The 25,485-nt window shown below is 39.8% G+C and overlaps 1 protein-coding gene and 1 non-coding gene across 2 annotated transcripts; both read left to right on the plus strand.

The window, feature by feature from the left end:
* Positions 1–4,938: 4,938 nt before the first annotated feature.
* On the plus strand, positions 4,939–5,010 carry trnaq-cug (transfer RNA glutamine (anticodon CUG)). The gene has a single exon. It is a non-coding gene; the product is annotated as a tRNA-Gln (tRNA).
* Positions 5,011–12,634: 7,624 nt separating this feature from the next.
* On the plus strand, positions 12,635–24,437 carry LOC134326260 (tripartite motif-containing protein 16-like). The gene is given in 8 exon segments (XM_063008429.1): positions 12,635–12,730; positions 13,876–14,382; positions 14,484–14,558; positions 15,367–15,567; positions 16,895–17,048; positions 17,280–17,339; positions 22,419–22,935; positions 24,407–24,437. Coding segments are annotated over 8 exon segments (1,641 nt in total).
* The last annotated feature ends 1,048 nt before the right edge of the window (positions 24,438–25,485 follow it).

The following is a 25,485-nucleotide window of genomic DNA, read 5'->3' on the forward strand; positions in this document are numbered from 1 at the left end:
TATTCATGCTTTCGTCAAACATGATAACATACGGCTTCTCACTAACGCTGCGCGATAGCTCCTTCTTGATGAACGAAGCAATGCCATATTTGGCGATATATGCAGTTTTATTTTCACCACAGCTGAATGACTTTGCAAGCTGGGAATCGGGGAACATGGCAGCAAAGACTTCACTTATCTCCTCATTAGATTTAAATGAATTGTGCCTCATTACGGTATGGAGAACCCACATTACCTCTGCCTTCAGGGTCTCTGGCAGTGAAACAAAGCTTTTAATAGTCGACTGAGAGGTGGCGTCTGAACTTGCAACATTAGGTGGAGCTGCAAACAATGCAGGGATTAGCCCGGGCTTGCTATTAGCTGCGGCCATATACCGCAGGTGCTTTCCTCCCTTCATGTGCGACTCGACGGCTTTGACCCCCATGGTCCCTAAAGAAAACGTTTTTTTGCAGAATTTGCACATTGCCTCATTTTTGTTTTTGGCTGGTGCCAGCCACATCCTAAATACATCCTCTTCCATCCATTTGTCGTTAAATTTGCACTTTCCCATCCTTACATGCATCACCGCTCACCTCGACAACCGCGAAATGTCACGCCGCCCGACGTCAGGCGTCTGTCGCAAACGTACCGTAAAACGATTATGCGCGGGGGCTTTCATTTTCTACACCTTCTTTGTACAAAGTTAATCAATCAAATACACACTATTAGATGCTTTACCACTGTGTTTTTCCCATCGGCAATAAACTCACCATCCGAAAATTTAATACCTACAGCAAATTTACGGTAAATTTAAGACAATATAAGACCTTAATTAATGATATTTAAATTTAAGACATTTTAAGACTTTTTAAGGACCCGCGGGAACCCTGCCATCCTTGTGTCACTGGATCTCTAACTTCTTGATGGACAGAACACAAGCAGTGCGGGTAGGAAAACACATCTCACCCACACTCACCCTTAGCACTGGCGCCCCCCAGGGCTGTGTCCTGAGCCCCCTGCTGTACTCACTGTACACATATGACTGTGTGGCCACTTCCAGCTCTACCACCATTGTCAAGTTTGCTGACAACACTGTTGTGGTGGGCCTGATCTCTAACAATGATGAGAGGGCCTAGAGGAGATTAAACACCTGGAGGACTGGTGCCAGGACAACAATCTCCTCCTTAACATTAGCAAGACAAAAGAGCTGATAGTGGACTGCAGCATAAAGCAGGAGAGGAACTATCACCCCGTTATGATCAGTGGCACCGCAGTGGAAAGTGTAGACAGTTTCAAGTACCTTGGAGTTCACATCTCTGAGGACCTGTCATGGTGCTGCCACACCACTGTGCTGGCAAAGAAGGCCCGTCAGCGTCTTTATCACCTTAGACGCTTAAGGGACTTCAAACTACCATCCAAGGTGCTTCGTAACTTCTACACCTGCACCAATGAATCCATCATAACAGGAAACATCACAACCTGGTTCGGAAACAGCACCAAGCAGGATAGGCAGGCTCTACAGAGGGTGGTGCGTTCAGCTGAGCGCATAATCCGGACTGAGCTTCCTGATCTGCAGTCCATATACAGGAAACGGTGCTGGACAAGGGCCAGGAAGATAGTAAAGGACCCTAGTCATCCCAGTAATGGACTGTTTTCTTTGTTACGGTCTGGGAAACATTTTCGTGCTCTAAAAGCCAAAACGGAGAGGATGAGAAGAAGCTTTTTCCCACAAGCTATTCGTGTCCTCAACGAAAATAGCATTTAGGACCAATTCACACAACTTGCACAATCTAATTTATATATATATATATACAGTCCCTGACAGAAGTTCTGTCGCTTATCCATGTTGTGGAAACAAAAGCTTATAACCTGACTTTAAATTCATCCATTGGTTTTAGAAATGACTCATATGAAAGCTGAAACCCTCCCAAATGAGGTTTAATTTACGAAAATACATTTGCTTCACTGCAGAAATATTGATCATTTAATGAACACAGAAAGGTCAGATTTTGGCAAGACAAAAGTTTTGTCGCCCACAGAAAGTAATGTGAAAATCAAACAAATAATTTACTTCAAATACAAAGATATGTTTCATAACATTGGTGAATGAAGTTGTGGTGCTATTAGAGCCATATTTAATATTTTGTGTGACTTCCATGAGCTTTAAGGACTGCATCCATGCGGTTCGACAATGATTCATACAATTTATTGATGAAGTCATCAGGAATAGCAAAGAATGCAGTCTTACATGCCTCCCAGAGTTCATCAAGATTCTTTGGTTTTGTCTTCCAAGCTTCCTCTTTCATCCTACCCCAAACATGCTCAATGATGTTCATGTCTGGTGACTGGGCTGGCCAGTCCTGGAGCACCTTGATCTTCTTCGCCTTGAGGAACTTTGATGTAGAGATGGATGTATGAGATGGAGCACCATCCTGCTGCAAAATTTGACCCCTTTTATGATTGGGAATGTAAGAGGTAGCTAATACTTCTTGATATTTTAGGCTATTGATATTGCCTTCCACCTTGCAAATGTTTCGCACACCCCCATACTGAATGTAACCCCAGGCCATGAACAGTTTTCTGGGTGAATCTTGGATCCATACGGGCTCCAGTAGGTCTCCTGCAGTATTTGCGGCGGCTGTGGTGTAATTCAACTGAAGATTCATCTTAGAAATCCACCTTCTGCCACTTTTCCAGCGTCCATCCGTTTAGCAGGCTGTGGGCCTTGGCAAAGGCCACACGGTTTTTTAACTGCTTTTTGTTTAGTGCTGGCTTCTGGGCACTGATGGAGGCCATTTCGAGACAGAATCCTACAAACTGTTCTAGTTGACACAGGGACTTGAGGTGACCAGGCCTGGTGGAGCTCTGCTGCAGTGGAAGAGGGGCTGGCTTTGGATTTTCTAACCAACAAACGTTCCTCCTTAGCAGTTGTCTTGCGGGGTCTGCCGGACCTGGGCTTGTCAAAAACATCTCCAGTCTCTTCAAATCTTTTTTTAATTCTTTGTACTTGACGCTGAGACACATTAAAGGTGCCAGCCACCTCTGCAGTGGATCTGGTCTTCAGCCTCTTGATAATCAAGGCTTTGGTCGCAGGGTGGATGTTTGGCATGTTGTCAGAGGTGAAGTTGCAGTTCAAGTGAAGGTCTGGGGTGCTGGGGTTCTTTTTATACACACCCACTAATTAACCGATCAATTAGTGAGCACAGGTGAGGCTGTAAACTAGGATTGGTTGCATTATATGACAAAACTTTTGTCTTGCCAAAATCTGACCTTTCTGTGTTCATTAAATGATCAATATTTCTGCAGTGAAGCAAATTTATTTTCGTAAATTAAACCTCATTTGGGAGGGTTTCAGCCTTCATATGAGTCATTTCTAAAACCAATGGATGAATTTAAAGTCAGGTTATAAGCTTTTGTTTCCACAACAGGGATAAGCGACAGAACTTCTGTCAGGGACTGTATGTGTATATACAGTGTATCACAAAAGTGAGTACGCCCCTCACATTTCTGCAGATATTTAAGTATATCTTTTCATGGGACAACACTGACAAAATGACACTTTGACACAATGAAAAGTAGTCTGTGTGCAGCTTATATAACAGTGTAAATTTATTCTTCCCTCAAAATAACTCAATATACAGCCATTAATGTCTAAACTACCGGCAACAAAAGTGAGTACACCACTTAGTTAAAGTTCCTGAAGTGTCAATATTTTGTGTGGCCACCATTATTTCCCAGAACTGCCTTAACTCATGGAGTTTACCAGAGCTTCACAGGTTGCCACTGGAATGCTTTTCCACTCCTCCATGACGACATCACGGAGCTGGCGGATATTCGAGACTTTGCACTCCTCCACCTTCCGCTTGAGGATGCCCCAAAGATGTTCTATTGGGTTTAGGTCTGGAGACATGCTTGGCCAGTCCATCACCTTTACCCTCAGCCTCTTCAATAAAGCAGTGGTCGTCTTAGAGTTGTGTTTGGGGTCATTATCATGCTGGAACACTGCCCTGCGACCCAGTTTCCGGAGGGAGGGGATCATGCTCTGCTTCAGTATTTCACAGTACATATTGGAGTTCATGTGTCCCTCAATGAAATGTAACTCCCCAACACCTGCTGCACTCATGCAGCCCCAGACCATGGCATTCCCACCACCATGCTTGACTGTAGGCATGACACACTTATCTTTGTACTCCTCACCTGATTGCCGCCACACATGCTTGAGACCATCTGAACCAAACAAATTAATCTTGGTCTCATCAGACCATAGGACATGGTTCCAGTAATCCATGTCCTTTGTTGACAGGTCTTCAGCAAACTGTTTGCGAGCTTTCTTGTGTAGAGACTTCAGAAGAGGCTTCCTTCTGGGGTGACAGCCACGCAGACCAATTTGATGTAGTGTGCGGCGTATGGTCTGAGCACTGACAGGCTGACCCCCCACCTTTTCAATCTCTGCAGCAATGCTGACAGCACTCCTGCGCCTATCTTTCAAAGACAGCAGTTGGATGTGATGCTGAGCACGTGCACTCAGCTTCTTTGGACGACCAACGCGAGGTCTGTTCTGAGTGGACCCTGCTCTTTTAAAACGCTGGATGATCTTGGCCACTGTGCTGCAGCTCAGTTTCAGGGTGTTGGCAATCTTCTTGTAGCTTTGGCCATCTTCATGTAGTGCAACAATTCGTCCTTTAAGATCCTCAGAGAGTTCTTTGCCATGAGGTGCCATGTTGGAACTTTCAGTGACCAGTATGAGTGTGAGAGCTGTACTACTAAATTGAACACACCTGCTCTCTATGCACACCTGAGACCTAGTAACACTAACGAGTCACATGACATTTTGGAGGGAAAATGACAAGCAGTGCTTAATTTGGACATTTAGGGGTGTAGTCTCTTAGGGGTGTACTCACTTTTGTTGCCGGTGGTTTAGACATGGCGAATCATTACGTTTAGTTTTTGTGGTGTCAGGGTTCCATGGTGTAATGGTTATCACTCTGGACTCTGAATCCAGCGATCCGAGTTCAAATCTCGGTGGGACCTTACCGCTTTTACTTGGGGCCCGGTGTGAGGTCCAAGATTGAGAAACATTAGCAGTTTCAGGATGGTAGCATTCAGTGCATGTGCAGTACAACAGAGCAACAGAGGCAAATCATTGCCATTGTAAAACTAATTGGTGTAAAGATTCACCATTTGCGGAGTAAATAAAGCCAAAAAGAAAAATACACACACACACAACTTCAGACTTTACTTTTACATCTCAGATTTTTTAAACTTACGTGATTGATACAATTCTGAGGTAATTTAGAAGTTTTAGGCAGTAAATAAAAGTAATTTTAGTTAAACATTGCCACCCAAGTATAAAAAAAACTAACTATTCCACTGTTAAACTGCACTGAGTTAAATTTAGGACCCAGTTGGCCGGTAGATTTCGCTGTAAACAATGATTTGCCTTTTAGTGTTACAATTCTGCATAGAGCAGTCACATGTGGAACACTATTCTCTACTCAGCACTGATAACAGTGTTTTTACTTAAATAAAGCCAGGTTCCACAGAGTGTTAACCTTTACACCATGGAACTACACAGTGGGGTCTTACTTAAGCCCAAAAGTTAATAATTAGTTATTTAAGAGCAAGTTGACTGTTAGATGGCGCTGTAAACAATGATTTGCGATCATATTTTGGGATGGAGCAGTCACATGTGGAACACTATAACACTCTCTGGCGTGCAGGCTGGTACTGTGTACAATCTGGTCTTCTTAAGTGTGAGATATATTTTTTACAACTAGTGCAGTATGGCACAATAAAGCTTAAAAATTATCTGTCGAGCTGCAGGTTGTGGTCCAGCAGTCTTTCCATCACTCACAGAGGCAGACAGAAATAAATCAAGTCAAAAATTAAAAATAATACCAGAATGAGTTTTCTTTGGTTGATCCATGTGTCAATAATAGGAACTTGCCTCATTTTACAATGTATTTAGACACAAATCTAAAACCTTTATTTGCATATACAATCAGAGAGTCACACCACCTTTTTTAAATGCCAAAATGTACTTATGTGATTTGTGGAATGGCAACATGGCACAGCTACATGAATGCCACACAGCAACATTCTTCTCAAGTGTGCTGCAATGACATTTTACAATTACATGAGTCATAAAAGAATGTAGAGAATTGAGGCTGTTCTGAAAACCAATGAAGCCCAACCCAGTATTTGTATACAGTGGGGCCAAAAAGTATTTAGTCAACCACTGATTGTGCAAGTTCTCCTACTTAGAAAGATGAGAGAGGTCTGTAATTTTCATCATAGCTACACTTCAACTATGAGAGACAAAATGAGAAAAAATAATCCAGGAAATCACATTGTAGGATTTTTAAAGAATTTATTTGTAAATTATGGTGGAAAATAAGTATTTGGTCAATAACAAAAGTTTAACTTAATACTTTGTAACATAACCTTTGTTGGCAATGCCAGAGGTCAAACGTTTCCTGTAAGTCTTCACCAGGTTTGCACACACTGTAGCTGGTGTTTTGGCCCATTCCTCCAAGCAGATCTCCTCTAGAGCAGTGATGTTTTGGGGCTGTCGCTGGGCAACACGGACTCCACAAATTTTCTATGGGGTTGAGGTCTGGAGACTGGCTAGGCCACTCCAGGACCTTGAAATGCTTTTTATGGAGCCAATCCTTCGTTGCCCGAGCTGTGTGTTTGGGATCATTGTCATGCTGGAAGACCCAGCCACGTTCCATCTTCAATGCTCTCACTGATGGAAGGAGGTTTTGGCTTAAAATCTCACGATACATGGCCCTGTTCATTCTTCCCTTAACACGGATCAGTTGTCCTGTCCCCTTTGCAGAAAAACAGCCCCAAAGCATGATGTTTCCACCCCCATGCTTCACAGTAGGTATGGTGTTCTTGGGATGCAACTCAGCATTCTTCTTCCTCCAAACACGACGAGTTGAGTTTTTACCAAAAAGTTCCATTTTGGTTACATCTGACCACATGATATTCTCCCATGATATCCATATGCTCTCTGGCAAACTTCAGATGGGCCTGGACATGTGATGCCTCAGGGCCAGTGATAGCTCAGTGGTTAAGGTACTGGACTAGTAAACAGAAGGTTGCCGGTTCAAGCCCCGCCACCACCAAGTTGCCACTGTTGGGTCCCTGAGCAAGGCCCTTAACCCTCAATTACTCATTGTGTAAGTCGCTTTGGATAAAAGCGTCTGCTAAATGCTGAAAATGTAAATGTACTGGCTTAAGCAGGGGGACACGCCTGCAGGATTTGAGTCCCTCTCTGCGTAGTGTGTTACTGATGGTAGCCTTTGTTACTTTGGTCCCAGCTCCCTACAGGTTATTCATCAGGTCCCTCCGTGTAGTTCTGGGATTTTTGCTCACCGTTCTCATGATCATTTTGACCCCACGGGATGAGATCTTGACCCCAAGGGAGATTATCAATGGTCTTGTATGTCTTCCATTTTCTTACAATTGCTCCCACAGTTGATTTATTCACACCAACCTGCTTGCCTATTGTAGATTCACTCTTCCCAGCCTGGTGCAGGTCTACAATTTTCTTCCTGGTGTCCTTCGACAGCTCTTTGGTCATGGCCATGGTTGAGTTTGGAGTCTGACTGTTTGAGGCTGTGGACAGGTGTCTTTTATACAAATAACAAGGTCAAACAGGTGCCATTAATACAGGTAACGAGTGGAGGACAGAAGAGCTTCTTAAAGAAGTTGTTACAGGTCTGTGAGAGCCAGAAATCTTGCTTGTTTGTTATTGACCAAATACTTATTTTCCACCATAATTTACAAATACATTCTTTAAAAATCCTACAATGTGATTTCCTGGATTTTTTTTTCTTCTCATTTTGTCTCTCATAGTTGAAGTGTACCTATGATGAAAATTACAGACCTCTCTCATCTTTCTAAGTAGGAGAACTTGCACAATCAGTGGCTGACTAAATACTTTTTGGCCCCACTGTATTAAAGCAAACACGCATTGTATGCAAAGGTCAAAAGCTAAGCTCTTCCTCTACAGTTTGTTGTTTGAGCGAGGTGTGTACGGAATACCAGCGTACAGTCGTATCAAGGAAATAAAACAAATAGCTGATTGATTTTAACTTGTAATCAATTTTATTTAAATTTAAATTCAATAGTTATGTAAGATCTGAAACCACGATTCCTGTTGTCTCTTCTGTACAAAGCTCTACAAAGTGAAACCAAGTGATAAGTGAAACATTTTGGCAGAATTTTCTACTAAAATTAGGTTTAAATTAGTAATTGTTTACACTTCAGGAACAAATGTATTTTTCATAAAGTATTACTAAACTTACATTGGTGTTGATTGCTGCAAATTGATTCAGCATTAGCATCTTGGTATTTTATATGTCTATTATTTTTTAGGTCATTTAAAAAATGATGATCATTTCACTTAATTTTAATGGTTTAAAATGACCAGCTCAGATGTACTTTGGTTTTTACTACATATTTAACATGAACTCTACATTATGAATTCTCTAAGTAAAAGAAAGAATTACATTGTTGTGCCATGTTGACTGAGCAAACACAGAGTCACATGAATTTGGGCGAAGCCTCAGTCAGTATTGTATAAAAAACAATGTACACAATGCGATCAAACCTGAACTTTTAAATAAAAATGTCATCCTGCTCTATAGACCAGTCAGTCAGGATTCTTTCAACATGAGGCAGAAACAAGTCGCTGGTTTAATTCCACCTGTGGTTATATCTTCTATTGTTGAGTGGAGGATCTTGATGCAGTGCCGTCTGAGGGATGGAAGATCACGAGCGTTTAAGTTAAGCTTGCACCCTTGGTCTTTACGCACTAAAATTCCTCCTGATTCCTTGACTGGTTTAATTATATTCTGCACTTTAGAGGGAGGTTTGAGGTTCATCGTTTTTAAACATTTCAATCATTTTCTTACACATTTGTGGACAAACTGGAGATCCTCTGATCATCTTTACTCATCAGAGACTCTCAGCCTTTCCTGGATGCTGCTTTTGTACCAAACCATGATTACAATCACCTGTTTAAAATCACATAATTATTTAGTTTTTTCACCTCATTACTAGCCCTAAATTGCTGCCGTCCCAACCTTTTTTGGAATGTGTTGCAGGCCTAAAATGCAGGAATGGAGGTATATTAACAAATGATATGATGTTGATCAGATAAAACATGAAATATCTCAGGTTCATCCTGTCTGCAATCAAATAAAAGTCAACGTAAATGTAAGGAACACTACATTTTTATTTTCATTTTCCATACATTTTCTGATTTAGGGTTGTATTAGGCAGCAAGTAAACATTTGATCCTCAAAGTTGATGTTAGAAGCAGGAAAAATGAACAAGTGTGAGCATTTAAGTGAGTTTGACGAGGGCCAAATTGTGATGGCTAGATGACTGGGTCAGAGCATTTGCAGCTCTTGTGGGTTGTTCTCGGTCTACAGTGGTCAGTATCTATCAAAAGTGGTCCAAGGAAGGAACAGCAGTAAACCGGCGGTCATGAGCGGCCAAGGCTCATTGATGCCCATGTGGTCCGATCCAACAGACGAGCTGCTGTAGCTCAGACTGCTGAAGAAGTTCACTTGTTCTGATTGAAAGGTGTCAGAATACACAGTGCATCACAGTTTGTTGTGTGTTGGGGCTGCATAGATGCAGACCAGTCAGGGTGTCCATGAGCACAACAAAGAGTTTGTGGTTCCAGATTTCCCAGATCTCAATCCAGTTGAGCATCTGTGGGACGTGCTGGACAAAAAAGTCCGATCCATGGAGGCCCCACCTCACAACTTACAGGAGTTAAAGGATCTGCTGCTAACATCTTGGTGCCAGATACCACAGCACACATTCAGGGGTCTAGTGAGGTCCATGCCTTGATGTTAAATAAAAATACTTACCCAATGCGGGGCTCAAACTCACGACCCTGAGATTAAGAGTCTCATGCTCTACTGACTGAGCTAGCCGGGCTTAATATAGAAATATGCTTTACATTTGCTTGATGGTAATAACTCTTAGTGAAGTCTTAATGAACAATTAAAACATCAATTCAGGTTGTTTTTAGTTCAACCGGGAAAAAATATTAACAGTAGCTCAACTTCCTAAAACCCAGAATCTACACGAACAAATCCTACATTCATTCCACAAAGTTCACACACTACATGATTTAATGAGTGAACTTGTAATCAATTGTATTTGAATTTAAATTAAATAGTCATGTAAGATCTGAAACCATGATTCCTGTTGTCTCTTCTGTACAAAGCTCTACAAAGTGAAACCAAGTGATAAGTGAAACATTTTGGCAGAATTTTCTACTAAAATTAGGTTTAAATTGGTAATTGTTTACACTTCATGAACAAATGTATTTTTCATAAAGTATTACTAAGCTTACATTAGTGTTGATTGCTGCACATTGATTCTGCATTAGCATCTTGGTATTTTATTTGTCTATTATTTAAAAAATGATGATCATTTTACTTAATTTTAATGGTATAAAATGACCAGGTCAGATGTATTTTGGGTTTACTACATATTTAACATGAATTCTACATTATGAATTCTCTAAGTAAAAGAAAGAATTACATTGTTGTGCCATGTTGACAGAGCAAACACAGAGTTACATGAATTTGGGCGAAGCCTCAGTCAGCGTTGTATAAAAAACAATGTACACAATCCAGTCAAACCTAAACTTTGAAATAAAAATGTCATCCTGCTCTATAGACTTATAATGCTTTTAACATGAGGCAGAAACAAGTCGCTGGTTTAATTCCACCTGTGGTTATATCTGCTATTGTTGAGTGGAGGTTCTTGATACAGCGCCGTCTGAGGGATGGAAGATCACAAGCGTTCAAGTTAAGCTTGCACCTTTGGCCTTTATGCACTCAAATCGCTCCTCATTCCTTGAATCATTTAATGATATTCTGCACTTTAGAGGGAGGTTTGAGGTTCATGGTTTTTAAACATTTCAATCATTTTCTCACACATTTGTGGACGAACTGGTTCCTTTGATCATCTTTACTCATCAGAGACTCTCAGCCTTTCCTGGATGTTGCTTTTGTATCAAACCATGATTACAATCACCTGTTTAAAATCACATCATTATTTAGTTTTTCCACCTTATTACTAGCCCTAAATTGCCCCCATCTCAACCTTTTTTTGGAATGTGTTACAGGCCTAAAATGCAGGAATGGAGGTATATTAACAAATTATATGATGTTGATCAGATAAAACATGAAATATCTCAGGTTCATCCTGTCTGCAATCAAATAAAAGTCAAAGTCAATATAAGGAACACTGCATTTTTATTTGCATTTTCCATGCTGTCCCAATTTTTTCTGATTTAGGGTTGTATTAGGCAGCAAGTAAACATTTGATCCTCAAAGTTGATGTTAGAAGCAGGAATAATGACCAAGCGTGAGCATTTAAGTGAGTTTGACGAGGGCCAAGTTGTGATGGCTAGCATCTCCAACACTGCAGCTCTTGTGGGGTGTTCTGCAGTGGTCAGTATCTATCAAAAGTGCTCCAAAGAAGCAACAGCGGTAAACCAGGGGTCATGAGCGGCCAAAGCTCATTGATGCCTGTGTGGTCCGATCTAACAGACGAGCTGCTGTAGTTCAGACTGCTGAAGAAGTTCATGCTGGTTCTGATAGAAAGGTGTCAGAATACACAGAGCATCACAGTTTGTTGTGTGTTGGGGCTGCATAGATGCAGACCAGTCAAGGTGTCCATGAGCACAACAACGAGTTTCAGGTTCCAAATTGTGTGTGTGTAGTATAGGGTGTAATGTATCTGTGTGTTAGTGTGTGTGTAGTATAGGGTGTACAGTATCTATGTGTTAGTGTGTGTATGTAGTATAGGGTGTATATTATCTGTCTGTTAGTGTGTGTGTAGTATAGGGTGTACATTATCTCTGTGTTAGTGTGTGTGTGTGTGTGTAGTATAGGGTGTACAGTATCTGTATGTTAGTGTGTGTAGTATAGGGTGTAGAGTATCTGTATGTTAGTGTGTGTGTGTAGTATAGGGTGTACAGTATCTGTGTGTTAGTGTGTGTGTGTGTGTAGTATAGGGTGTACAATATCTGTGTTAGTGTGTATGTAGTATATATGTCTGAATAACATTCAATACAACTGTATAAAAACCTACAGTATGGGTACAGTAAAAATATATAGTGTAAACAATTCTAAAAACAATAATTTTAATATAATAAATTATGCAAGTTACCTAGTGACATGTACCACCCACTACACTTAAATTACAGAAACAAACCCTACAGTATGGGTACAGTAATAAAGAATTAAAAGTAAAAAAATAAAAATATTTTCATATAACCAAGGATTTAATAGTTAACTAGTCACTTGTACTAGTTACTACAACCACATTATAAAAGTACTACAGCATGGGTACAGTAACGAATCATAAAATGTACTACAGTAAAGGTACAGTAATAATAAAATATAGAAGATTAACAAAAAATAAGAAACACAAATTTTAATAAGACGAAGGTTGTAGTAGTTAACTAGTCACTTATACTACTTAATACAACCGCAATACAAATTAAAAGTCTCACAATTTGGGTACAGTAGGTCATCAAAAATGTTAAGTCTGAGCTGCTGTAAATAACTTGCTGTGTTTACTGGTGTTTCTGTTTACGTGTAGAAAAATGGCTGAATCCAAAATTTCAGTAACTCAGGACGAGTTCAGCTGTTCACTCTGTCTGGAAACACTGAAGGATCCAGTAACTACATCATGTGGTGCAGTAACTACATCAACCACATACAGTTTTTCTCAGTCGCTTTGGTGCATTTCTCACATCACTATTAACATTTGCACAACAGTAAGTGCATTTCTCAAAACAATTAGTACAAACTGCAAAACCTAGTTGATAACCTGCAAGAGCGTGTCACTTGCTCAAAATGGAAAGTTTATTTCTCAAAAGCAAGTATTCATGTCAATGAAGTGTCAGTGTCATCAAAATAAAAAGTCCTGACACCATTGTTTATGAACAAGATAGTCAAATGGCTTTGTCATGTTTTCATTATGATAGTTCACTCTGTAAGTGTTTTCCAATGCAAAAAAGTCAGATCATGGTGACTACCTGAAAATGCTCAAGTCAGCACTATACACTATTAGCACACCCATTTTAAATCTACAGTTACAGTTTTTCTCAGTCGCTTTGGTGCATTTCTCACATCACTATTAACATTTGCACAACAGTAAGTGCATTTCTCAAAACAATTAGTACAAACTGCAAAACCTAGTTGATAACCTGCAAAAGCGTGTCACTTGCTCAAAATGGATAGTTCATTCCTCAAAAGCACTATACACTATTAGCACACCCATTTGAAATCTACAGTTAAGTTACACATTACTGTATTTAGTGAGGTAAATGAGTACAATACGTATGTTTCACATTTTTACTGCATATGCTCTTTGCAATTCTAATTTGATCACAGCATTGTGCTAAAGCAAAGTACAAACTTATTTACAACAAACATAAGAAACACCCTTTGGGTAGAGCTGTGCACAACTGTAAACAATATTGCAGTACATATTGGAACTGAATTGGAACATACAACATGCTGATTTTGACAACTAGTTCAACATTTTTGTATGTAATGATTCAAGCAATGAAATGAGGACTATTAGTTTCATAGGGAATGACTATTCAGCTTTCATAAGTATAGTTCATTTTGACTGACATGACATAGCAAATGATAATGTTATAAAACAGCAGAGAATTGTATGGAAGCAATTGATGCATGTCCAAAAGCATTTGCAGTTTGTTGGAAGGAATGAGAAACTGCTACTATGATGTGCACAAATGACTAAATCTTGTGGAGGTTGAACTAACAGTTATGAGAATTTTAATTCTGATCAGAGAAATGCACCAAAGCAATTGAGAAAAACTGTAATAACTGCTGGGATCAGGAGGTTGATAAGGGAACATACAGCTGTCCACAGTGTAGAAAAACCTTCACTCCAAGACCTGTTGTGAGTATAAACACAATGCTGGTTGGGGAGAAACTGAAGAAAACATAACTTCAAGCTCCACATCCTGGTCACTGTTCTGCTGGACCTGAAGATGTGGAGTGTGATTCCTGCACTGGGAAAAAATACAAAGCCGTAAAATCCTGTCTAGCGTGTTTGGCCTCTTTCTGTGAAACTCACCTTCAGCCTCATTGTCAGATTCCTCTTTATAAGACTCACAAGCTGGTTAAAGCCTCCAGATGACTCCAGGATCAGATCTGCTCTCAGCATAATAAACTGCTGGAGGTTTACTGTCGTACTGATCAGCAGTGTATCTGTGTGTTGTGTACCATGGATGATCATAAAGGACATGATGCAATATCAGCTGCAGCAGAAAGAACTGAGAAACAGGTAAAAATATTATACAGCTCTCTTTAACAAGTAACAACTCATAAGCATTTACACTGACGTTGTTTATGTGGTGCTCGTACACAATACAAGTAAATCCTGAATTATTTTACTGTGTTATTGTTTTACTCTAGAGAAAATTCCAGGAGAAAATCCAGAACAGAGAGAAGGAACTTTGTGAGCTGATAAAAGCTGTGGAGTCTCACAAGGTAAGTTTTGTAAACAAAAAGCTCTCAGGATCAGTCCGACTCTCCTCCATTAAACCAATCTCCATTAAAAATCAGATATTTTATATCTCAGGTAACTTTGTAAGTAATTAGCATTTTTGTTCATGAATTACAAACAATGTTTAAATTCTACCTGGTTATTTGGTGATTGAAGCTGTACAACAATTCTGAAGTTGTGCTAATAATTATAAGGGTGATAAGATCAGATTAGGACTTTGACTGAACTACCCAAGAATATTATTGATTGTTGTTATTGACTTATTGATTGTTGTTATTGATTATTGACTTGAGAAGATCACTAAATTGAATCCCAGTCCTGTCCAGGTTGGTGTTTCCTGATACTCAAAAGTATTTCTGTAACAGTATGCTACCACCATCACATTTCACAGTATATATGGTGTTTTTAGGTTTTATTAGATTAAATTCACACACATCATTTTAAATTAAGGACATACAGGCGCAGGTGTGTTGTATCAAAAATATGTAAGGAAACATGCTGATAAATGCAGTAAAAACTAAAGTGATGATGAACACTGAAGAAGTGCTGGAGTTTAAGGTGGAAGGTGGAAGACTGGAACTCTTTCTTATATTTGGGAAGTAGAGTATCAAATACTGCATCATGTGGACATGATGATGATGGTAACATTTACAAGGGTATGAAAAATCAAGCCATTTAGCACCATCACCAAGCTATGAGTGATGAAAGTCTTAGTCTGGTCAGTAGCTACATATGAATGTATGGACAAATGACAAAGTAAGAAATGTTTCCTCTTTTTGAATATTCTCACAGTGTTCTGCACAGACAGCAGTGAAGAACATTGAGAGGATCTGTACTGAACTAATCAACTCAGTTACCAGAAGATGCTTTGAGCTAAAAGATCTGATCAGAGATCGAGAGACAGCAGAAGTAAGTCGAGCTGAAAAACTCATAAAACGGGTGGTGCAGGAGATTGAAGAGCTGCAGAAGAAAGATGCTGAACTGGACACAGCGGTACCTTGACGTCTCCTACACTTGAAATCTTTGAAACTTGACACCTTTGTTCTCTTAAACTTGACGTTTCTCCTAAACTTGATTTTTGTTAGCATTCATTCAACCACGTCACAAGCAAAGCATCCTCTCCCGTCTTCTCAGAGGTCTCCTTTTTATAGGTATCTCCCCCTGGTGGTAGCTTTGCACATCTTCATACATCTTCTACAAATCTGTGACATAGGGAAAACCCCCCTACACAAAACACATTATGACCAGAGGCGATTTAACCTGCCTGTGGGCCCAGGGGCTACGGCTGCTTGTGGGCCCCCACGTATAGTTTTTATAAAATCACTACACAACGCAAGACAACAGAGTTCAGTGGAGTAACTAGGAGCTCATGGGCCCCAGTGCAAAAAATCATTTTGCCCCATATATATATAGTCTAACGTTAAGCAGGTTACACAGATTCCCAACATCATTTGCTGTGCACTCACTGTTTATTGTGATTACATGTATTTCATTGTCTTTTAGTTATTTTTATATTTTACTTAACAAAAACATTGCCGTTTTTTTTTTTTACTTTCACTATTGCGGCACTTTACCGCTAGCATTAGCCACTTGCTACTGTAGAGGGTCGGCTCACCTAGCCGCTGTCCGGTGGGGATGTTACGGGTCTTTTGCTGTGCGGTGGTGGAGGTGTGGGAATAAAGGCACACGACAGGGTAGAATCACTTTCACTGTTTTAGTCAGGACTTCAATGAGCGTTACAGCACTTTATACCGCCTAGTTCCAGAACCCGAACTTCAATGCTGGGACCATAAGGCGAGTCTCATACAAAACTAACTGCAGAACGTCCGAGCGCACATGTATAAACCTGGTGCTGCATTCTGATTGGCTAACGTTTATGTTGCTTAACTGAAACCACCAATCAGAATTACAGCAGCTCGTTTATCTGGCCAATCAACACTTAGAAATATGAATAACGCGTAAATGATTTACAAAATGATTGGTTTGTAAGCTTTACCATTCTTATTAACCAAAATAACTAACAAAATAAATAAAAAATAAAACAGCCAATCCGGGGCCCTCAATTATTCGGGGCCCCCGGGCTGAAGCCCAGGTAAGCCCATGCATTAAATCGCCCCTGATTATGACCCATAAAGTCGTAACACTTGGGGTTCTGAGATATTGTGAGAATCAGAATCAGCTTTTCTGAGAGATCATGAAATACTGTTAATGTTATTAGGAGAAACGTCACTCTGTACTTCATGTCTGTCATCCATCATTTGTGATTCATCATCATCTTGTTGTTTCTCTGTGAACATTATCTGTCTGGATGTAGAATTTTCAGTCTCTCTCGGCTCCTGCTGGATCTGCAGAATCAGCCGCCATCACAATCAGTCCTTTCCTCTCATTTGATGATGTTACAACGTCTGTATCTCAGCTGAGAGAGAAAGTAGAAAAATTCTGGAAAGAGCAGTGTGAGAAGATACCAGATGAAGGTGAGTGAAGGATCATCATTCATTTACTTATTAACCCAGTACTGGTCATGGTTACAGTGAGTCCAGGGTTAAATGAAATACACTCACACTGTACGTAGTTTCTCAGACTTAGTCACTTTAGACAAACACTGGAGGAACATGTCAAACTTCTTACTGGCTGTACCTGCGACACTTTCTAGTGCAGATATTTATTTACTGTGATAAGTGATTGTACTGTTACTCTCTCTGCAGTGAAGAAAGTCCGGATTACTTCACCTCCTGAACCTGAAATCAGAGAAGATTTTCTACAATGTAAGTTTCTTCCAAACACACAAACATACACAGTGCAGTGAAAAAGTATTTGCACCCCCCAGTTATCTGTATTTTTACATATTTGTCACGTTACTAGTTCAGATGCTACAGCAGCTCAGTTTGGTTCAAGTCCAGATTTGATTAGGTCCAAAACCTAAACTTTATTTCCTCAGATTTATTTTAACACAGATCTGCTCTTGTTATTTGGAATTGTTGTGTTTTTATATTACACAAGTGTTTAATCTTTAAATCATGAACTGATGACCAAGCGTTCTTCTCTAGTCCTGAAACACCATCACACAACCACCACCATGACTGACTGTTAGTAAGATGTTTTTATTGTAAAATGCTGTTTTAGCTTCATTGCAAGTATAAGAATTCTGACTCATCAGTTCACAGAACATCATCACCAAAAAGCTTGAGGGTCATTAAGGTTCTTATATTGGTAAATGAGAGGCGAGGCTTTATGTTCCTCTTAGTTAACAGTGATTTTACCTTGTGACTCTCCCATGGATTTTATTTGTGCTCAGTCTTCTTCTAATACTGGAATCATTAAATCAGATTTAAATTGAGGTCAGCAGGTCCTGCGGTTTCCTAAATGTTTGTTTGGGTTCGTGTATGTTTTCCTTGATGAGACATTGATGAGCTCCTGAAGCAATCTTAACTGTTCCAAGTGTCATTTAGAGATCATGGCTCTTACTGTGGTTCACTGAAGTACTAAAATCTTAGGATTGACTTTGTAACTTTTTCCAGAAAAAGTGAGTTATTTACAAGTTTCTGACCACTTATAAAATGTGTTCAAAGTGCTGCCCATTGTGTTGGATTGTCAATGCAACCCTCTTCTCCCACTCTTCACACACTGATAGCAACACCGCAGAAGAAATGCTAGCACAGGCTTCAAGTATCCGTAGTTTCACGACGACCAATCCACTAGGAAAGCTGGCTTTTTTTGGGAGCAGAGAAATGCTGGATATGACCCCAAGAACACCATCCCCACTGGGCATTTCTCTGCCTCCAAACACGGCGAGTGGAGTTGATGCCAAAGAGCTCAATTTTGGTCTCATCTGACCATATCACACTCCCCCAAGCTTTCTCTGAATCATTCAGGTGTTCATTGGCAAACTTCAGACGGGCCTGTACATGAGCCTTCTTGAGCAGAGGAACTTTGCGGGCACTGCAGGATCTCAATCCTTTACGGCGAAGTGTGTTACTAATGGTTTTCTTGGTGACTGTGCTCCCAGCTCCCTTGAGATCATTGACAAGCTCCTCCCGTGTAATTCTGGACTGACCTCACCTTTCTCAGAATCATTCTTACCCCACCAGGTGAGATCTTGCATGGAGCTCCAGAGTGAGGGTGATTGACTGTGATCTTGTATTTCTTCCATTTTTGAATTATCGCACCAACAGTGGTCTCTTTCTCACCAAGCTTCTTGCTGATGGTCTTGTAGCCCATTCCAGCCTTGTGCAGGTCTACAATCTTGTCCCTGACGTCCTTTGATAGCTCTTTGGTCTTGCCCATGGTGGTCGAGAGATTTGAACGGAAGAAACTGATTCTGTGACAGGAGTCTTTTATACAGGGACAGGACTAATTTGTGTGCCTCATGGGCACAAAACCGGTCTGTGGGGGTCAGAATTCTTGCTGGTTGGTAGGGGATCAAATACTTATTTCACTTAATCAAATACAAATTAATTTATAACCTTTATTTAATGTTTTTTCTGGATTTTTTGTTGATATTCTGTCTCTCTCTCTGTTAAAATAAACCTTCCACAAAAATTATAGACTGTTCAAGTCTTTGTAAGGGGGTAAACTTACAAAATCAGCAGGGGATCAAATACTTATTTCCCCCACTGTAGATCAGGTAAGCAGATAAGTGGTTATGATTTTCTGCTGCTGCTGTGTGATTGATCTGGGTCATTTTGCAAAGATAGCAAAGCATTATGAAATATTGTGATTTTTTATGTTCATTTATTTGAATAAAACAGACAGCATAAATGTGATTGTGAGATTCTGCTGGTTTGTTTGTTTAATTCCCCCCCGCACAGGTAAACACCGACATCCCACCCCCCACCCTATGTCTTTTACCAACCCGCCAGCCCAGGGTGTTTTTTTCCAGTTCTAAAAGTTGGCAACCCTAGTTGGCACTATTGACCTGAACCAAGTCAGTTGGCGTCAAGTCCAACAAGCTATAAAATATAGCAATTTATTGAGGATGAACAGAAATAATGCTATTTTGAATTGATAACAGCAGTTGCAGTGCGTTAGGTGTGTAGATGTTAAATCCACACATGAACTGCTAACATGCTGCATGGCTGGTGAGCTGTGTGTAGAGTCTGCTGTATCATTTATCTATCAGCTTCTGTTGGAAAATGACATCCCTCATTCTGTTAAAGTAACAAAGTAACGTTTACTCTGAGTACAGTTTAAATGACTAGATTTTTAGACTAGTAATTTTACTTGTACTTAAGTAAAAAATCATCAAATAATAGTACTTTTACTTGAGTACAATATTTTAGTACTTTTTCCACCTCTGACCTTTACCTTCAGCTTCGTCATCTTGGAGGTGTGTTTGTGGTCGTTATCGTGTCGGTAAGCTGCCATGCAGCCCAGTTTCCGGAGTGAGGGGATGATGCTCTGTTTCAGAATGTCACAGTACATGTTGGAATTCATGTTTCCCCTCAATGAACCACAGCTCCCCAGTGCCAGCAGCACTCATGCAGCTCCAGACCATGATGCTACCACCACCATGCTTGACTGTAGGCAAGAGACAGTTGCCTTGGTACTCCTCACCAGGCCGCCTCCACACATGCTGGTCACCATCTGAGCCAAACAAGTTTATCTTGGTCTCGTCAGACCACAGGTTCTTAGACTGCTTGTCTTCATCAAACTGTTTGCGGGCTTTCTTGTGCGTCAGCTTCCCTCTGGGATAACGACCATGCAGACCGAGTTGATGCAGTGTGCGGTGTATGGTCTGAGCACTGACAGGCTGACCTCCCACTTCTTTAACCTCTGCAGCAATGCTGGCAGCACTCATGTGTCTATTTTTTTAAGTCAACCTCTGGATATGACGCTGAACATGTAGACTTTTTAACTTCTTTGGTCGACCCTGGCGAGGCCTGTTCAGAGTGGAACCTGTCCTGGAAAACCGCTGTATGACCTTGGCCACTGTGCTGTAGCTCAGTTTCAGGGTGTTAGCAATCTTCTTATAGCCTAGGCCATCTTTGTGGAGAGCAACAATTTCTCACATCCTCAGAGAGTTCTTTGCCATGAGGTGCCATGTTGAATATCCAGTGGCAAGTATGAGAGAATTGTACCCAAAACACCAAATTTAACAGCCCTGCTCCCCATTCACACCTGGAACCTTGACACAGGACAACAAGGAGGGACAATGACACATTTGGGCACAATTTGGACATGTTCACTGTGGGGTGTACTCACTTATGTTGCAGCTATTCAGACATTAATGGCTGTGTGTTGTGTTATTTTCAGAAGACAGTAAATCTACACTGCAATACAAGCTAAGTACGAGTAAAGTTACTAGTCTAAAAATCTACTCATGTACAAACTAACTCATTTAAAATTTGAGAGTAAACGTTACTTTGTTACTTTTTTTTACCAGCAGGGGGGTCTCTTCTGTGTAATACAAACATGACAAGTGGACATAAATCTTCTTATTTATTTAAAATATAATAGACAAAACATGTTGATACAACATTTAAAACATTTAGGGATGTGTAATGTGTCATTTTAGTCCCATAAAACATTTTTAAACTGTATAACCACTAGTGATGTGTCGTGGAATGATTCGATTCTATTGAACGGCCCTTTAAACTGAAATAAAGGAACCGATTTGCACTGCTGGGAGTTGTTATATATATACGGCTCTTTAAAAGGAACCGAGACAAAAGATCCGACTCCCCATCTCAGAATTCACTGCAGCAGTTTCCCAGACATGATTTTTTTTTTTTACCCAGTAACGGATGTTATTTAAAATGTAGCGAATTACAAATCTTAGTACAAAACATACTTCAATAAAAGTAAAATTACTGGCTGTAAAATCTACTTTAAAAAGTACAAGTTCACAAAAAAACGACTCAATTACAGTAACGCGAGTAAATGTAATTCATTACTTTCCACCTCTGGATGTATGTGTGTGTTTGTGTTGTATTTGTGTGTATGTGTAGTGTCTGTGTGATTGCGCAGTGTTTGTAAAATGTATGTGTGATTGTGTAGTGTTTGTGTAATGTATGTGTGAGTGTGTGGTTGTGCAGTGTTTGTGTAATGTATGTGTGAGTTTATGTGTTTGTGTCTGTGTCTATGCTTAGGGTTTGTGTGTGTTTGTGTAGTTTTTCGTGTGTATGCATATGGTTTGTGTGTGATTGTGTAGTTTGTGTGATTGTGTAGGGTTTGTGTGATTGTGTAGGGTTTGTATGCGTTTTTGAAGTGTTTTTGTAATGTGTGTGTGTTTGTGTAGTATTTGTGTGTATGTTTAGTGTCTGTGTGTATTTGTGCAGTGTATGTATAATGTGTGTGTGTGTTTGTGTAGTCTTTGTGTAATGTGTGTGTGATTGTGTAATGTTTGTGTAGTGTCTGTGTGTATGTGTAGGGTTTGTGTGTGTTTGGATTGTGTGTTGCTACGTATAATTACACAAACACACTGTACACACACACTATACACACACTCACTGTACACACACTGTACTCAAACACACTGTACACAAACACACACACTATACACACACTCACTCACTGTACACAAACACACTACACAAACACACTGTACACACACACTGTACAAACACACACTACACACACTGTACACACACACTGTACACACACTAAACAGTGTACACACACACACACTACACACACTATACAAACACTGTACACACACTGTACACACACACTACAAACACACTGTACACACACTGTACACACACACTACAAACATACTGTACACACACTGTACACACACACACACACACCGTACACACACTGTACACACACACACTCTCTCTCTCTCTCTCTCTCTCTCTCTCTCTCTTCTATGTTAATTGGTTTATTTTGTGTTTCCTCTCCAGATGTTTGTCGGTTCACACTGGATCCAAACACAGTAAATAAAAACCTCCGTCTGTCTGAGGAGAACAAAGTGGCGACCCGGAGTAGAACAGAACAGTCGTATCATGATCATCCAGATAGATTTTATGTTTACTCTCAGGTTGTGTGTAGAGAGAGTGTGAGTGGACGCTGGTACTGGGAGGTTGAGTGGAGTGGGAATAAGGGGGTTGATATAGCAGTGTCATATAAAAGCATCAGCAGGAAGGAACGTGGTGATGATTGTAGGTTTGGACAGAATGATCAGTCCTGGAGGTTGTTCTGTTCTCCATCCAGCTTTTCATTCCGGCACAATAAGAAAAAGACTGAAATTCCCACAATGCCGAGTTCCTCTAGAATAGGAGTGTATGTGGATTATGAAGCAGGAACTCTGTCCTTCTACAGCGTCTCTGATACAATGAAGCTCCTCCACAGAGTTCAGACCACGTTCACTCAGCCCCTCTACCCGGGGTTTTTTCTTTATCCAGGATCAGAAGTGAAACTGTCAGATTTAACAAATTAAATGTAAAATTTACATGAAAGTGTAACATTAAACTGTTTGAGTGATTTTAGAATCTGTGAGGCAGTGATACATTTATGAAGTTTTTCTTTTTCAATTTATTAACCACCATTTATTCAGTGCTGTGAAAAAAGTATTTACCCCCTTTCCTCATTTCTTCTTTTCTTAAATATTTATCATCTAAATGGATTCAGATATTAAAACTAAATTAAATAAAAGACAAACTGAATATTTAAAAACATAAAAGAGAAGATTTCTGTACATTACAAAATGGTAAATGTGATCATTTTCACCTTAAACTTCTTTCTTCCCAAGTCTATTATAACCCCAAATCAGAAAAAGTTGGGACAGTATGAAAAATGCAAATTAAATAATGCAAATACTATTAAAAAGAATAAAAAATACATTAATAATAATAATAATAAAGTCACAAATCTGTACCTATTGAACAAGATGTAATGTATTTCTAGCACCACTAGATGAGGATGATGAACTCCACATGATTATAAACTCCACTTTAAAAGTCAGTTAAACAGTAAAGTTTAATAAATAAAGTAAATAAGTAAATAAATTCAGAACAAGGAGACCTTTGATTTTCAAAAAGAGTTAAACAAAGTTATGACAGTTATTTTCCAGATTTGTGACAATATTATTATAATTATTATTATTGTTATTATTTTTATTTTATTGTTATAATGATTAATTGTTGCTGTTGGGTTTGTTGCTGTAGGTTTACATTGCTGTCTTCAGTATTTCCTCTTTAGTGATATTTAATGTTAATAGCTGTTCTGATCTAAAAGATGCTGCTGCCTTTAATCTTTAAAACTGAGAAGTGATTTGTGAGATAATTAAAATAAGTGAAATGTTTATTTTGTACTTTGGTTTTATATTATTTGTACAAACATTTGTTTTATGCAACTTTAAACCTGTAATAAAAGATGAAGATTTTAAATGTGTCTTTATTTGCTTTAACTAAGCTAAAGTTTTTAACAGGGACAAAAATGACAGTTTGTGTAGCAGGGCTGGACACGTAAGTAAAATGTTTTTATGAAGCTATAAAACTACTTCCACTGACCAAAGTACACAGATCTCACACTTGTCAGAGACAACGTTTGAAGCCAAAAGTGGGTGTTGCACGTACGGGGATCGAACCCGTGACCTTGGTGTTTTTAGCACCACGCTCTAACCAAGTGAGCTAACCGGCCGGTGTACAAGAGCAGGGCGTATACCCACACACCCGATTCTACACTGACAGCCCTTCAGTTATGGAGCTGCCACACAGAAACGATGGAGAGCTTTACTGTTGTTGAGCAGAACAGATCTTTGTGTGAGATGACTGAGGTTCATGTATTTTTCTTTTAAGAATAAATAAAAGCTGATGCTTTTAATCTCATACTTTCCTGATACTTTTATTCTACACGTTCTAAATTTCTTTTAGTCTTCTGCCATGTGCAGTGCAAGAATTCACATAATTACACAGCAGTGATTGCAGCCATTGACAAAATTGATTGTAAGCATTTATAAAGATCATGACACGTTCATTAGGTAAAATGAAGCCAGAATTAAAGATGGCAGAAGAACAGGGTGGTATTTTTACTTTCAGTGATTAAATTACTCAGGTTAGAAAGTCCTGATACACAGCACATGCTCACCTGACTCTCTTTCAGTCATGCTACCTTTAATAGTTGGAACATGGCTGGATTACTGACCGGGCCAGTGGGGCCCTGGCACAAAACATTTTGCGATGCCTATCAACATTTATGATACAATATATTTTTATTTCTGAGGGCCCTTTATTTTAAGGATCCTCTGACTATTAGGGACTTTGACCCCAGGGCCTCTTGGGGGCCCTAGCCATGCTTTTGGAAACCCTTTGATTTGTTATGTCCCCTGTGCAGCACATTCACTGAATTTAGTTGGTGTCAATGCTGTTGACAGTAGCCCAGAAGCTGGACGTTTTTTTGACTTTGTACAGGCAATGTACACATTTTGTGCATCATCTACACACAGGTGGGGAAAGGTTTTCCGTGATACTGATATCAAACTCACACTGAAATCACTGTCAGGTACTCGATGGAGCGCACGAGCTGAGTCAACTAAGGCTCTTTGGAAATATTATGCACAACTGAGAGAGGCATTGAATGATATGTCTAAAGATATGAGGAGAAATGTGTAACTCGAAGTGAAGCCTCTGCACTCTGTGACAAATTGGACACGTTGGAGATGGCCTTCATGGCATACTTCTGGGACACAATACTACAGAGGTTCCAAGCCACAAGCCTGCAGCTGCAGAAGCATGATATTGACATGTGTACAGCTACACAACTTCTCTTGTCTTTACGAGACTTTGTGGCAGCACAGGGAGATAACTTTGAGGTTTTTGAAGGGGCAGCTTTAAATGTCACCACTGCTGTCTCCCAAGAGTACAGGCATGACCTCCAGCGTACAAAAAAGCACAAAATTATGTCTGATGATAGTGCAGAGCCAGGCGTAGCATTTAACGGAAAGGACAAGTTTCGGATCGAAACTTTCAA

Source organism: Trichomycterus rosablanca, chromosome 14, assembly GCF_030014385.1.
Source record: "Trichomycterus rosablanca isolate fTriRos1 chromosome 14, fTriRos1.hap1, whole genome shotgun sequence".
In the NCBI taxonomy this organism is placed as follows: domain Eukaryota; kingdom Metazoa; phylum Chordata; class Actinopteri; order Siluriformes; family Trichomycteridae; genus Trichomycterus; species Trichomycterus rosablanca.